Source organism: Anarrhichthys ocellatus, unplaced genomic scaffold, assembly GCF_004355925.1.
Source record: "Anarrhichthys ocellatus isolate YVR2014 unplaced genomic scaffold, GSC_Weel_1.0 scaffold24, whole genome shotgun sequence".
Taxonomy (NCBI): domain Eukaryota; kingdom Metazoa; phylum Chordata; class Actinopteri; order Perciformes; family Anarhichadidae; genus Anarrhichthys; species Anarrhichthys ocellatus.
The window spans coordinates 10577940-10593512 of NW_022280054.1; the positions used below are offsets into that span (position 1 = coordinate 10577940).

General features: G+C 42.2%; 1 protein-coding gene across 1 annotated transcript; it reads left to right on the forward strand.

The window, feature by feature from the left end:
- The first annotated feature begins 124 nt into the window (after positions 1–124).
- On the forward strand, positions 125–8867 carry LOC116391085 (proteasome subunit alpha type-6-like). The gene is made up of 7 exons (XM_031861337.1): positions 125–398; positions 1296–1390; positions 1778–1859; positions 2079–2234; positions 2480–2658; positions 2739–2833; positions 3417–8867. Exons 1-7 carry the CDS (start codon positions 323–325, stop codon positions 3472–3474), a joined length of 741 nt encoding a protein of 246 aa, XP_031717197.1. The 5' UTR covers positions 125–322; the 3' UTR covers positions 3475–8867.
- Positions 8868–15573: the final 6706 nt, after the last annotated feature.

Sequence of the window (15573 nt, forward strand, 5' to 3'; positions counted from 1 at the left end):
GAGAGAGAGAGAGAGAGAGAGAGAGAGAGAGAGAGAGAGAGAGAGAGGGGACCAGTCCAACTGGTAGAGTCACTTGACTTCCTTATTGCTGCCATCCAATAGCAGCGAGGCCACCTCTGTGAACTATAAATGAAAGAGAAAGTAAAGAAACAAACTGTCTTTGGGAAGTATCTCCATTATCCTGCGTGTCGTTCAGTAGCAGCTAAAGCATGTTGTTTCCTCTCAACTGACCGTCTCAAAGAAAACACAGGACGATATAAAGATACATTATTATTACGATCCGTGTGAAGTTCATCTGAGGTCACCAGGAGAAGGAACAAACATGTCCCGCGGTTCAAACCCAGGGTTCGACCGACACATCACCATATTTTCTCCGGAGGGCCGCCTCTACCAAGTCGGTAAGAGAGACACTTTCTCCGGTGTTGTTCTAGTGCTGCAGCATGACTGTACTTAAAGTCTAACTATACCATTACCACCAGTAGTTAACGATACTGTTGTTATTATTAGGCTGCAGACGACACACACAAGCACATTATAATAATGCTAAAGTGATTAGCTTGTCCGGTACAGTGCAGTTAGTATCAACATTTGCATCCATTTATTGTGTTTTAAATATTTAGTTTAAACCCAGGCGGTCTGAAAAGTGAAGCCAACAAACCTAAATAAACAGCTCTATGTCTGATCCTTTTACAGGTTTATAGAAGCATATTTGGCAACTTTATTAAACATAATGATTAGCTGGTTAGTTGTTGATAGATGCTCTATCTATCGGCTTTAGTAGAAAATGACCCTACCTCTCACTTGATATATTAACGTAACCTCAGTAAACGTCAACAGTCTCTCATTCCAAGTCATCTTCAATACAACACGATGTTCATTTAGTACATTTTGGTCCCGGTTAGAGTAAAATAGACTATGAAGCAGTGATTTAAAGTTAATTGTAACGGTCCACCCTCCTGTATCACTTCTGGTTGCAAAAACCAAGATGGCGGCGGCCAAAATGCAGAACTCGAGGCTCTAAAACCCAAATGGCTGTTGACAAACTAGGGGGTTCACGATGACTACGTATGGTTAAACCTGAGGTTCTTTTTTAATAGCCTATACTCCGCCATTTTTAAGTAAAACTGCATATGATTTAACAGGTTAAAGTATGTTAAGTTCTGCTTATTGGAGCAAACGTGCCGTTCTCCACTGATGAAACAGGATATCAAACCACACTGTCACATTAATAAACCTTCTATTCTTACTCTTTTAATTTGTCCTTCTGTCTGTGTGTCACATGTGCTGTCACGCAGAGTATGCCTTCAAAGCCATCTCCCAGAGTGGGTTGACGTCTGTGGGGATCCGGGGGATAGACAGCGCTGTGGTGGTCACACAAAAGAAAATACCTGTGAGATATTACACACACACACACACACACACTTGGATGATGACGCTCTGAGTTCAAGCGAAGCAGTGAAGCCTGTCCGGAGTCGTGACTCCAGCTAGTTGCTGACTTGATGGTCAAGTATATGAACAAGACGCTGCCAATAAAAACAAATGCCAGTTCTCACATTACCAAGCCAGAGACTACTTTTATTTTGTTTTTATATAAAGTTGTATTTTGTCCATTCACTGTCAATTTCAATGTCTTAAACGTCATGATCAGGGATAGTCTTATCTGATCATAATGTGTTTGTTGTAAATGCGGCATCGATTTTCACATGCACCGTGGTACATTGAGACGTGTCGGCATAATATTACTATATTATATGAGTTGTCCTTATTCTGACTGCAGGACAAGCTGCTGGACTCTTCCACTGTGACCAACATGTTCAAACTAACCCCTCGCATTGGCTGTGTGATGACTGGGCAAGGTGGTAAGTATCAATGTCCGAGTAGCTGTAATACTTTCATGTAATGATCATGAACGAATGTGACCAGGATCAGACATTACTTTAAATAAGGATGACAAACAACTGGTAGACATAGTGTAATATACTGTTTATGGGGCGTCAGTCTGGGTGACATTCTTGTTGGTTTACTGTGATTATGTCTGGAAGATTATTTAATATTCATGGCCCTTCTGTTTTCTGCAGGGGACAGTCGCTCCCAGGTTCACCGGGCCCGAGCGGAAGCTGGAGAATGGAAATATAAGTTTGGTTATGACATCATGGCAGACATGTTGTGTCGCAGGTTGGCGGAAATCTCCCAGGTCTACACGCAGAACGCCGAAATGAGGCCTCTTGGCTGCTGTGAGTAGGGGGGGGGTCTTGATTTCTGCCTCTGATCAACAACTCACTCTTTCTTCTTCAATCTATTCTGTAATGAAATGATCAAATCATCTAAGCTGTAATCTAATCCCACTTAAGTGTAAGAGCTTGAAAGGGATCATTGAAAAGTGTCTGAATATACAGTATATCCTCATAATCTGAGGGATATGGATATGAAGGTTTTGCCTCCTTTCATCCTCCTCTTGTGCTCCTTCTGCTCCCTGCAGGTATGATCATGGTGGCCATAGACCCCCAGCAGGGCCCTGTCCTGTTTAAGTGTGACCCTGCAGGCTACTACTGTGGCTTCAGAGCCACATCAGTCGGCGTCAAACAGACGGAGGCCAACAGCTACCTGGAGAAGAAACTGAAGAAAAAGCCAGAACTGACCCACGACAGGGCCGTACAGGTAGAGGGAAACCCTGTGAAGTGTTCCTGAGGCGTCTGTGTGTTCAAACATACTCACCTAACGTTTCCTTCTTTTTCCAGATGGCTATAACATGTCTGTCCTCCGTCCTGTCCTTGGACTTCAAGGCCAGTGATCTGGAGATTGGCGTGGTCACCAAGGAGAAACCTAAGTTCAGGTAACTTCACTCAGACCTACTGTCAATTTATTTAAAGGTACAGTGTTTATCTTTTAGGGGGTCTGTTGACAGAAATGGAATATAAAATAATACAAATGTATTCTTTGGTGTACAATCACCTGAAAATAAGAATTTTTGTGTTTTTGTTACCTTAGAACGAGCCGCCATGTTTCTACTGTTGCCCAGAACGGACAAACCAAACACTGGCTCTAGATAGCGACATTCATGTTTTCGCGTCGGCCTCTGTAGTTCTCCTACATGGCTGGCACATAGTAGAAGTTTCAGTTGGTTGCAATCTGCAACCTCACCTCTAGATGTCGCCAAATCCTACACACTGACCCTTTAAGATTAGATATTCTGTCAAATAGTCGGGAGTTGTATGATGGATTTCCTCTGATCATGTTGGATGTCATGACTGGAAAAACAAGTAGAGTGCATTATCTTTTAGTGATGTTAAAATGCAAACAGTTTTTTGAGTTATTATCTGCCTTGCGTCTTTCACTGTTCATTTCTTACTCTTTGTTTTATTCCTCTGGTTATTATTCAAATTGTCCTCTTTTTCTTCCCTCCTCACCTCCTGTAGGATGCTGTCGGAGGCAGAGGTTGAAACCCACCTGGTTGCCATAGCAGAGCGGGAGTAAAGGTGCCCTCACAAACGGTCCGTCATAGTGTTTCATTGCTTCATTTAGCCCATTTTAGCAGCACTGTTAGCAACAGTCTAAAGACGAAAGTACACACCTGTGTGTCCAGGAAGGTTAATCATGCTCACCTGGAGAAGAAACTCTGTTGATTGATATATGTTTGATTTTTAATCTGGGCTTTTTAAAAAACTCAATGTAGACAAAAATAATGCAATGTTTAAATACTAGCACATGAAACCATCTTTTGTAGACAACACAAGCAACACATTCCACCCAAAATACTCTGCAAAGTATCTGCTTATTTGAAATAGAAAAGTGTCTGGATCCTAGTTGTTTTGTATGACTTTAGCTGGTTTTGTTTGTGTACAGAATATTTGTCACACAGCTTGTTAACTGTATGTTTTTAACAGCAGCCTTGTTGTCATCTCCACACTTGCAATAAAAACATCAGACTCATTGTCAACCCCTTTAAAACAAAAGTTATAATAAAATAGAACTGAAAAGAAGACTACAAACACTGTCCTGTTTTTACTTTAAATCAAATATATTAACTTTTAGCACTAAAATAGATAGTTCAGGTTTTTCCCAAAGTTTGACAAATATCCCGATGAAACAAAGTTCCCCTTGTTGAACAGCAGGTGGCGTCAGTGAGGCGGAAACATTACCTGAGGTTTAATGGTAGAAGGTCAGTTCTTTCATCGATGAGGCGAAGACGGAACTGAATCCACAAGTTACTCCAACAAACAATATTGTGAATTTGTCGACGAGGACTAAGCAGTGCAGTCACTGATGATCACACAGAGATAAATAGCAAATACTCTCGTAGGAAGTGAGATGAGCATCACAGAGGCCAATGTGTCCAGTTATTTTAGCAGAAATGATAGTAACGGTACAATAGCAACATAGTTTTGTATTTTAGATCGCACTGAAATGCATACCGGATGTCCACATTGCATTAATTCTTCCCACTGTGGGTGATACTGAGATACTTCACATGACCACTAGATGGCAGTGCTGTGTCTGTAACTCCCTCTTTGAGTATTTCAGAACAGAATTCAGTTTAGTTCTGCGTGTACTCTTCTATTTGGGGAAACCTATTTTGAATCTTGTAAACTTCCGAGTCTTCGGTGTTTGCGTGTGTCAGACAGCCAATCCTGTCATGACATGTTGTTACGTGTGCCTCTGTGTGTGTGTGTGTGTGTGTGTGTGTGTGTGTGTGTGTGTGTCCGTCTCTTGAGTTTCCACCAGTGACCCACCAATCTGTGGATACGGATCAATGTCCTGTTCAATTACCGAATGTCACTTGCAAATGTAAATGCGGAAGTATTTCTGGTTGCACACATAATCACACAAAAACACTGATGCATACAATAACAGAGAGAACAGCAGTCTGGTTTTATTTTATTTAAAGCAGAAGGTGACACTTTGAGGGGAAAAAGCTGTGGATTTACAGAATCTGATTACTTTTACAGGGTTGACACATGAGAAATAAACTCTTCTTTACACATTGACACAATATTATTGCAACATTCTGTATTTAACACAAACAAAACCTTTTTTATTCTCACTTACCTGCGAGGCATTATGTGAAGTAGAGGTATTATACGGCCTCTCTGTGTATTTGTGCTCGTGGAGGTAAATCTGAAAGTTGCTGCACACTGAGTATCTAAATGAGATACGCACGGTAGACATGGTGCAATTCTGCAGGCTCCAAATTCCAGATAGATCGTCATTTTAACAGGAAAGAGCAATGCTGTAGGACCATTAACAATAAAGGACCAATCTGTCACAATCACTCACTTCTTGGACAGAGAGGAGTGATAGTTAAATAGAGGATGCTCAGTTTGTTGGCAGACACAATTAGGATTTAGGCTGAGAGGCTTGTGTCAGTGATTCTCAGTGAGAGCAGCAAAAAGCCCGGCTAGTCTCCTTAAAGTCACTAGTGCGAGACGGTCCTCGGTTACATCGATAGGCCTCTTAGCTTAATTCTGTGTCCACTTTGACTCACAAGCCTTTCTTGTGTTGCACTGTAGCTTAACGCCAACGAGAGATGCATTACTGTGAATCAAATACACGCACATGTAGTATTTGTTTTCAGCTTTATCCACGGAGACAAAGGGACGTTGGTAAAAAGCAAAAACGCCTTAAAAGGCCTTTAAAAAAACCATGAAAGAGATTTGGGAAGGAGGTCGGTGTTCTAACTGGTGACGTGGAAGATGCCCGTCTCATGTTTGTCTCTTCATCCTCATGTCTGGCTCTGCATGCACATCATAACCTAGGAGAACAGAAAAAAAGAGAGAATCCCCCGTTAGGACCGACAGGAAACACGGAAGAGAGAACCACACAGTTCAGAGTTGTTTTCATGTAATCTTCATGTAAGCCACAGCAATCAGTGCACCATGTCATGAAGTGTATGGGGGAGGCTTGTACATGTGTAAATAGTTTCACTAGCTGGCTCTTAGACGCTTCTTGTCTCTCATCCACATTCCCGAACCAACTAACCTCTGCACCTTACAGGGCTGCAGGACTAGTAGTCGTCAGTAGTCCCTGGTTTTCAAAAACGTTGTCTCCTTTTTCGGGAAGAAGTTAAATAGTCTCACACACACCAGCCACATTTATCATGTGAAGTAAATGCAATGGAAACAGGTTGTGGACACAACATTGACGTATCGTCAACTTTTAGGTTTTTATGGTTTATTTACACGTCCAGCAACATTATCGTTGGTTTGGTGTCGCGTGTCCGTCCACCTGATGTGTTGAAGTCCAATATTTGCTCTGTTTTTTGTCTCGAAATGTCTTGCTTTTGTTGCTACATGCTCCACTATATAGTTCACCAGCTAATCGCTTACAGTTGCTAACTCTGTCTGTTTGCCAATTGGTGCTGAGCGGAAAGAGTTCAGTGGGTTTTCACAGCTTTTTAGCAGAAAATTGCTTCCGAAATTGACACTTTGAGAGCAACGACAGAGAACCACAACAGTAAGGTTGTGTGCCGGACAGCTACACAGCGAGCTGAAACTCTCTCTGAAGCTCCGTAACGCTGCAGATTCAGGTGATAGTTCTCTGTAGGTTTGTCACCTCGGTTATAGCCGCTTTAATTTCGACAGTGGCGGTTCTTATTTTCTGGGTTTTGGCTCCTCACTTTAACACATTTTCTTAAATCAAAATTCTGTCAGTAACAAACTGATTTTGGTGTTTTTCAACCTTTTCCTGCTCCTCTACCTGCTCTCGCCTCACCTCGACCACCACCCCCACCTGTTCACCTCCTCCTCGCCCCCAAAGTCCTCACACTCCTACTCCTCCCCTTTCGCATTCTCCATCCTCTCCGCCATCACCCCCTTTCCTCCCTCCCCTGATAGGAAATGTTGACCCTGTGGCTGGTGTCACCTGGTACCGGGTCTGCCTGCCAAGCTGAATGGGCCCAGGGCATCGGGTAGCCAGGCTGTATGTGTGTTTGTGTGTGTGTGTGTGTGTGTGTGTGTGTGTGTGCTGGGTCACGGCGTGCGGATTAGGTGTGTGTGAGTGATTGAGGGTGACAGCGGCGCTAGCATTAGGGGCCCTGTGGCAGATTTTGTAGGCCTGTTTTAGACACACTAAGCTGGATTTACCAGCAGCAGTGTGTCAGCAGTGATGCAGCCCGCCTGGACCTCCTACGGAACACACACACGAGTACACACACCCGCGCGCAAGCACACACGCGTTGACCCACGTCACCCTTGACCCCACCTATCTACCTGCAACCGGGCCGATCGTCCCATCATCCCTTTCTCTCGGTATGTTTCTTCTATCCGTCCCTTACCGGTAACGGATAAAAATGTCTTCCTGCTGTAATATTTCTAATTTCCTTAAGTTTGTCTTCACACTACAGTAAATAAGCTGAGGACTCTGTGGTGCATGCAGACTACTGTAGCATGCACCAAGCATCACCCGCCTCCACCCCAAAACAAATATTAGGGCCCAGTCAGCCGAAAACTTTGCACGGAATCCGATTCATTTTAAGGGAATAACAGTGGACCGATTCCTTTAACGGGCAGCAAAGCAAATCAAAGCGCAGCTTACTTTGGTGAACTTTGATGTGAAGTTTCACAATCAAAAGGTCGGAACGTGGTAGAGGCACTGACACAGTAGAGTATGAGGAAATCTACTCTTTAAGCTGATACTGTTTAATTAAATACTGAAGTGGCAAAGTAAAATGGAAGTAATTTGCGACGAAGCATGTTGAGATCGTGGTCGTGTAAATGTTTGCGTTCGTAAATGTGCTTTGCTTTTGGTGTAGCGAGCTAGCAAGCTACACAGGCTCTGATACTAATAATCATAATTTCGTCCTCTCTCTTCTGTGACTTTTTGGGCCCGTTGAACAAGCAATGGATACAACACATGCAGCTAAATGTAAGAGTGGGACAGCGTGAAAAGTGTTTGTTCGATCTCAAAATCACTTGTTCTGCATCTGACTGTTGTTAGCTTATCCCACAGTGAAGTTGCATACTGGGTGTGCTGCAGTATATGTGTGGTCACTTTGTGTGTGTTAACGCAGAGGGTATGTGAGGCCACTGTGGCCCCGCGTGTCTGCACACACATGTTACTGGTGCTTGATCGTTGGCATGACTTGTACGCACCTTTGTCCGCGTGTCTGTGTGCGTGTGTGTGTGTGCATGCACCAGTGTGTGTGTGTGAGATCTCTGTTACAGCCTGTCCATTGTGAAGGAGAGTGTTGAGCAAGATCCTGACCCACCGGCGGGTACTAATCAGACGCATTCCTCGGGATTAAACGTCCAATTAACAATAAGAGAGCCATTGTAGCCCCTTCTCCTTGTGCGTCACAGTTAGAAGGTTTTGTGTGTGTGTGTACGTGTCGCAGTGAGCGCGTGGCTCTTATTTGTGTGTGCGTGGGCATGTGCTTCTTGTGTGTGCAAGGTGCATTTTGGCCATTCAAAAAGCACTCTTTGTGATATTTCTGCCAGCGTGTTGCACTGTTCTGGTTTTACATTAACATGCACGCTAGCTGCATGAAAAAAAATCACGTTTTTTAAATTTTGTGCAATTTAAAACAATCTTATAAATACATAATAGAGCGAGAGATGGTGGATTATGGGCGCTGCATGCCAAATAGTGGCTGCAAGTCACAAGATGTGCGTGTGTTTGACACAGTGTTCTTAATGATGCATGTTAATCCAGGGTTTGTTCGGGCACCGGTGGTGAGTCCACCTGGCCTTGTTTACACAGTAATGCAAACCAAAAAATTATTAATATTCTATTATATCTATTTGTGTTTGAGTGCTGCTGTTAATGTAGTGTGTCTGCCGGTCGTTTGCATAAATGTTTGCATAAATAGTGTCTTCAATAACTGTGTGTGTGTGTGTGTGTGTGTGTGTGTGTGTGTGTGTGTGTGTGTGTGTGTGTGTGTGCGTGTGTCTGTGTAGGATGGGTATATGCATCAGTGTGGCACGTGGCGGAGTGTGGCAGAGGATTAGTGAGGCTCAGGGCCTGTTGCTCCACTTCCATGATTACTACTGTCTACTGCCATATGGGGTGGTGGGGGTGCAGGTGGGGGTGGGTGGTGGTGGGTGGGTGGGTGGTGTGTGTGTGGGGGCAACGCTGTACCACGCTATACACACACACACACGCACACACAGAACACATGCCCAGGGTTCACACACACACAGTCTTTTATAAAGAAGTGCATATGAAACCACGCATGGATGCACATATGAGCTTTGTTTTAACAAGTTGGAACACTGTGTGTGTGTGTGTGTGTGTGTGTGTGTGTGTGTGCGTTGCACCTTGTCCACTTGCCTGCCTAAATGCTGAATAACATAAATTGCCATACATTTTAAATTATTTAATGAAACACTGTCAATTTTTATATTTTAAATCTCTATTTATTTTGCTTTAAATCAGTGGTTTTGACCTGACTGATAAGCTCTTACAAATCTTTTTTTCTTATGAATTCTAATAACATAGAAGTATGAATTAGCAGTGAATCATTATTTAACTGTAAATAAAAGTTCCGTCATGAATAACCGGTTAGCAGCTAAAGAATACACACGTATTGCTTCCATTGAAAATAGTCATGGAGCTGCATTTTACTACAGTAAATAAGAGCTCTTTATTAGAGGCATATTATGTACAGAAACACAAGATGCACATTAAGTATTAAATTAAAACATTTCACTTTGTCTGATAACAGACTGGACAAACAAATACAAATAAAATTGCTCATCTTATCTAATTACAAGTGTATGAGTATGAGGGCATGAACAGGTGTTAACTTGATTTAACCCCAGACAGTGGTCGAGGAGGGGGCTAAATGATGACAGTGAACACACACGCACACACACACACACACACACCACCTGCTGCCGTCTGCAGTGGATTAGAGATCTGTCTACTATCAGAAGACAGCAGGACACACACATGCACGCAGCGGGGGGTCCTCTGTCTGTGAAATTGATCAAGATGCTGAGGCCATGACATTATTTACAGATGAACTCACGGCCACAGACACGATGCAAGGCCAGCTGTGAAATGTGTTCTAATAACAGAGAAACATGCCATCTTAACTGAGTCTTAATCACGCAGCGCTCAGCAGGTTAACACGCCTCATACGGGGACATAACTACTGACTACGAGGTCGTCGCCCTGTGAAGACCTGTCACCCTGTCGGACGAAGGCCCTCGAGGGATTTGACCGACCACTGTTGGTGACCAGTTTGCTGGTAATTTAAAGCTGCATGTTCCTGCTGCAGACCGGAAGTGTGTCTTTACTCTGAGTTGATAAAAGCTGGAAGTGCATGTACAAAACAAACAAACATGTAAAAATAATTGAACAGATGAATTAAGGGAAACACTGGCTTGTGTTTGAGTGTTTTTGTTTCCTCAGACATAAATGATGTCTTTAGAGCATAAATAGAAAATAGAGAATTTGTGGGGTTGTTTTAACTTCTAGAACATTTAAAAAATACTTTTATTTATAAAAGTATACCAGTATAGTATACTAGTGTAGTATAATAGTATAGTCACAACTAACTTCCATAATCAGAACATGAAGGATAACTGGTAGTAAAGTAGATCAAGTAATTTGTGCATATCTTGGCAATGCACAGGTCAAAATGTTTGTGCATATATAACATATTTAATCGGAAAAAATTATAAATATATCAGTATTTTAGTTCTGTAATGTGCACTACACTATTAATGTGAAATGGAGTAGCTAATGTGTAGCATTAATACGTGCTAGTAAACTAAATAGATGTTACTGTACAGGACCCTGTCGGTGATATATATATATATATGTATATATATATATATATATGTATACTGTATATATACATGCATACTTTATATGGAATGTACACTGGTACACTTATGTAGTTCCTCATTATATAAGCGACTGTAGCCTGAGTTTATCTTTAGCCTCGCCCTCTGCTGACTGCTGACAACCCAAGTCCTGCACTAAATGGACACACACACACATGCTCCTGCACGCACACACACACTTATACAAACACTAATGGCATGTAATGGCAGCCTAACAGCAGGGCCCTTTAATGTAACCTGTATACAGTGTGGGACCTTCATCTCTTTGTGTCGCTGTAGATTGAAGAGGAGTGCTGAGTGCAGAGAGACACATAGTCCGGCCTGGACTCCCACAGAGTAATCCCCACATCACTTTAATGACTCTGACCTCGATACACGCACACACACACACACTCACGCACACAGTTTTTAACGATATGAGGATATTGATATCGCAGTAATATCAAGAATATTTAAAACACAGAATCGAACCGATCTCTGTTGTAAAATAATCAATAATTGAATCTAAACAAAATAAATGGAGACAAAATTCACAGCGAGACTTTTGTAAAACTCAGACTATAGTCTGCCCCAATGCCCCTCCCATACTCTCCCCCTCTCCTCCCCCTTTCCCATCTGCCTCTCTCGCTCTCTCACTTCTTCCACTTTTTTTCTGTTTTATCGTCACGCTCCTCATCTCTTCTCTTCCTTCCATCCCGTCCTCAACTTTTCAATAGTTTCCTCCTGTTACAGTCCTCCTCACAGTGAGGCCACATGCCTTCCTCCTCTCACTCAGTCACACACTCACGCACACACACACACACTCACACTCACACACACACATTACTGTGGCCCTCTCTGTCAGCGGCCCTCCTTTCCCCCGGCCCCTTAATGCCCCGTTTACCTCATCAATAGCGATCGATCCGGCCCTCAGAGCTGAAGGTCCCGCTCTCTGTCCCGGTGCAGCGAGCGCTCGGTTCTCTCCGTCCACCCTTCCTCTGTCAATCTGGCCACAAACCCCTCTTTCCTCCCTTTATCCCGAGGTAAGATACTTACTTTTCAGATAAAGCATATTATGATAAATCGGCTGAACTCTGTGCACGCGTGTGTGTGTGTGTGTGTAGCTGTCACACACACACACACTGTAAGCGCACAGTGTGCACATACAGACAAAAATACAGTGTGTGTGTGTGTACATGTGTATCGAATAACATGATGTCAGAGGTACTTAACAGCTGGAAAAGTGTTAATATGCGTGTCTGTGTGTTTGTGTCTATGTGTGTGTGTGTGTGTGTGTGTGTAGGTGTTGGGTCTTTTGGGACGTTGTTGGGTTTATGTCGTGTCATAATCATTCAATGATGGCAACACAAATGATTGGGAGCTTTATCTCTTTTCATGTTTCCATCTTCAACGTCACACACGCGCACACACACACACACACACAGGGGATTGGAATCAAATGCACATAACAAACCAAGGAGGATTCTGGGAAAAAAATGTTCTTTCATTATACTCTGAGTATTCTGTGAAACTGAATAGAAAGCCTATAGTTCCGTAGGTTCTGTTTATGAAAAGGGCCCAGAAGGCTTCATCAAAAATGATGATTGTGTTGACGTCAAACTTAATTTCAATTCAAAATCCTTTTCGTCATTTTTCATCTGGCAGAGCGGTCGAGCGGCTGATTTAAAAGTTTAAAAGAAAAAGCTGATGAAACATTCAGGAGCACAGATATGCAAACACGCACTTTCCAGCAGGTTTTCCTTTTCTCACTCTTAACTTTCTGGAGTGAATGAGTTTGCTCTCGGCCTCTTTTTGAAGGCCGCGTGATGCTGAGTGTTTGCTGATGAAATGGGACGAGAGGAACAGAGCATATGGGCCAATGTTCTCCGGCACAAGTGGGATGGAATAAGTTGAGGTCAACAAGCGGAACAAAAGAGTTTGGAGAAAATGAAAACTAAATGAAAATACAATGTGTTTGCCTTGGGGACGTGTATGCGTGCTTGTTTCAAAATGGGATATTTATGAAATGATGTGTGTGTTCGTGTGTGTGTGTGTTTGTGTGTTCGTGTGTGTGTGTGTGTGTGTGTGTGTGTGTGTGTTTGTGTGTAGGAGTATAGATTAGATGGACTAAGCCTCTTATGTGCTGGTTGTCCTTAATTTGTGTCTGCTCCGGGTCCTAGTGCGTCCAAACTCACACAAACAACCTAAAACCTCACATGTCATGCAACAATAAAATGCATAGTCGTGGTCTTAAAGTGCATTAATATAAAGTACTTAGGCTATGCTTATGTAATTATGTATATTTACATTAAAAACACAAGATTAAACTTTTCTAACTCAACAAAAAAAGACTGAAATTAATTTAAAAAAAGAAAACCAATGCAGTTAATCTGTTATATAAATGTATGTCTTATAAAAAACCATGAAGGCGGAGTTGCTGGTGACATTTTTGATCGTTCAATATAAATTAAAGATTAAACAATCTAGTGAACTCATAATTTATCTGTATAGTGTGTGACTGTTGGGCTTATTCCACTAGACTGTATAATTAAAGGATCACTATGGGAATTTAGAGTTTAAACTTAAAGTGATATTTGCACAGTGGGCCTATCTCAACATCTATTATGAATCATGTTCATTATAAGGGATTGGGAAGTTACTGAAAAGCAACATCCATATCCTTTTTTATGTTAATATTTTACAATGTAACAATATTTTTAGAGCCATATAGAGAGCCAGAGATGTATTTATCCTTTTTCAACTGGTGCACAAACGTCGTGGTTAAAGGCCTCTTGTATCCAAATGTAACAAAAATGTTTTTTCCTGCGTCATTTCTGTCAATGCATTGGGATAATTACTTGGTATTTTATCGGCCTATATATATATCGAGTTTCTTGTATTATTGATCTTGTAGACTGATATTAAATAAAGCTGAATGGCCTCACTCAAAGTTAAAAACAGGCCTGATTGATTCGTTCAAACAGCACAGAACTCATAGTAGCTAAAATGCATGAAAACTATGTTGAAATATGCAGAATAAGTTTCTCAAAAGGCTACAACAGAAAATGCATCAGTCCGAGCGAAGCAGGTGCACGAAGTGTGCGCGTGCACGGTTGTTCTGCGCGCAGTGTCGCGCGCTCCGAGGCATATCTGAGGTCTCTTGCAGTTGTCTCTCTCTCTCTCTCTCTCTCTCTCTCTCTCTCTCTCTCTCTCTCTCGCTCTGTGTCAGTTGGAGGTCTCGAGACATTCTTGTCGTCGGACTCCCCACATTTAGCTCGACTGGGCGGCTAGTTCAGTTCAAGCTGCTCGAGCCACAACAAACAAAACAGCAACGAACAAACAAAAACAAACAAACAAACAAACACGTACCTGGATGTGAGCTATACAGGCGAGGCGTCCGCTGGAGACGGAAGGTATCCAAACGTCACACACACACAGGCCTCCTACTCAAACAGCAACACACACACACACATACCTCAGCAGGTGAAGACACATTTTATGTGAGATTTCGAAACGTTCAAACACGCCGGTAAAGTCTCTCTGTCGCTCTGTGTGTGTCTTTATATCTCCGCTTTGGCTTTACAGAGCTAGATAAACCCCTTATACAGTTTGGGCTGTAGCTACATGTGTCTGTGTGTGTGTGTGTGTGTGTGTGTGTGTGTGTGTGTGTGTGCGCGTGTGTGTGTGGATTTTAAACTATAAGAAATCCGATTCAATTAACAAGCGCAGAGAATCGGCTTTGGACACTGTGAAATTGTCTCGCAGCAGAGGATGGCACACAGACCAGCGCAGAGAGAGGAGACACGACTCAGATCGAGGAAACAAACGAGGCATCTGCGAGAATCATTTGGAGATATTGTAATAAAACGATAAAAAAAACTAATTACCATTCGAAATATGTAAACGATTATAGAGCTGTAGATACAATATATGTTACAAATAAAAAGTGTGTCCTGACTCAAATTATTTCAGTAAATAATTTATTTATTTAACATGTTATTTTAGTGGACTATAACCTGTTTCCGCTTTTATTTAAAATATAAAACATGATAAAGGCAAGGTCTTCAATAAAACACACATGTAGCCTAAGTTTGATATCAAATGTATATTATCCTACATGTCTGAATTTATACATCAAGAATATCCGCCAACAAATTATGTAAAATCAACCTTTGACACATGATACAAGGCAGAACATTAAGATTATTATTATTATTATTATTATTATTGACTGCATAGTGAATGAGCGGATGAATGGGCCGGAGGGAGCATGTTGGGGATCAGAAGGGGATTTAAAAAAACAGAACAACGTGGTCTTTGTGCTGCCTGTTAATCCGGCCTCCATGTACCCCCTTCTCCCGGTTGCTCTACCTCTGCCTCTACACTCATGCGTGGGTCGCCCAATTATTGCTGGAGGCCAATTTAGAAAATGGTTCGTAACAATAAAAACGTCCATCTGGGATAGACTCGACAAGGCCAATGTGGCCTATTTAAGGTTCTTTTACGTTTGACAGAATAATCACCACAAGAATATGAAGCATAGGCCTAAAACTTGCCACTTTATTTTTTGAACCACAACAAATTACATAGGCTATCAACAGGTGTCAGTTGCGAGTTGCTGGATCTCAGCCTGAACGTTTCAACAAATTTGAATATAAGAGACATATCGAATAAACCCTCCATATATAGCACTACATGCCCAAAATGAATACATAACGACAGAATCTGTGTGCGTGAGCGCCCGAGAGAGAGAGGGAGCTAGAGAGAGAGAGAGAGAGAGAGAGAGAGAGAGAGAGAGAGAGAGAGA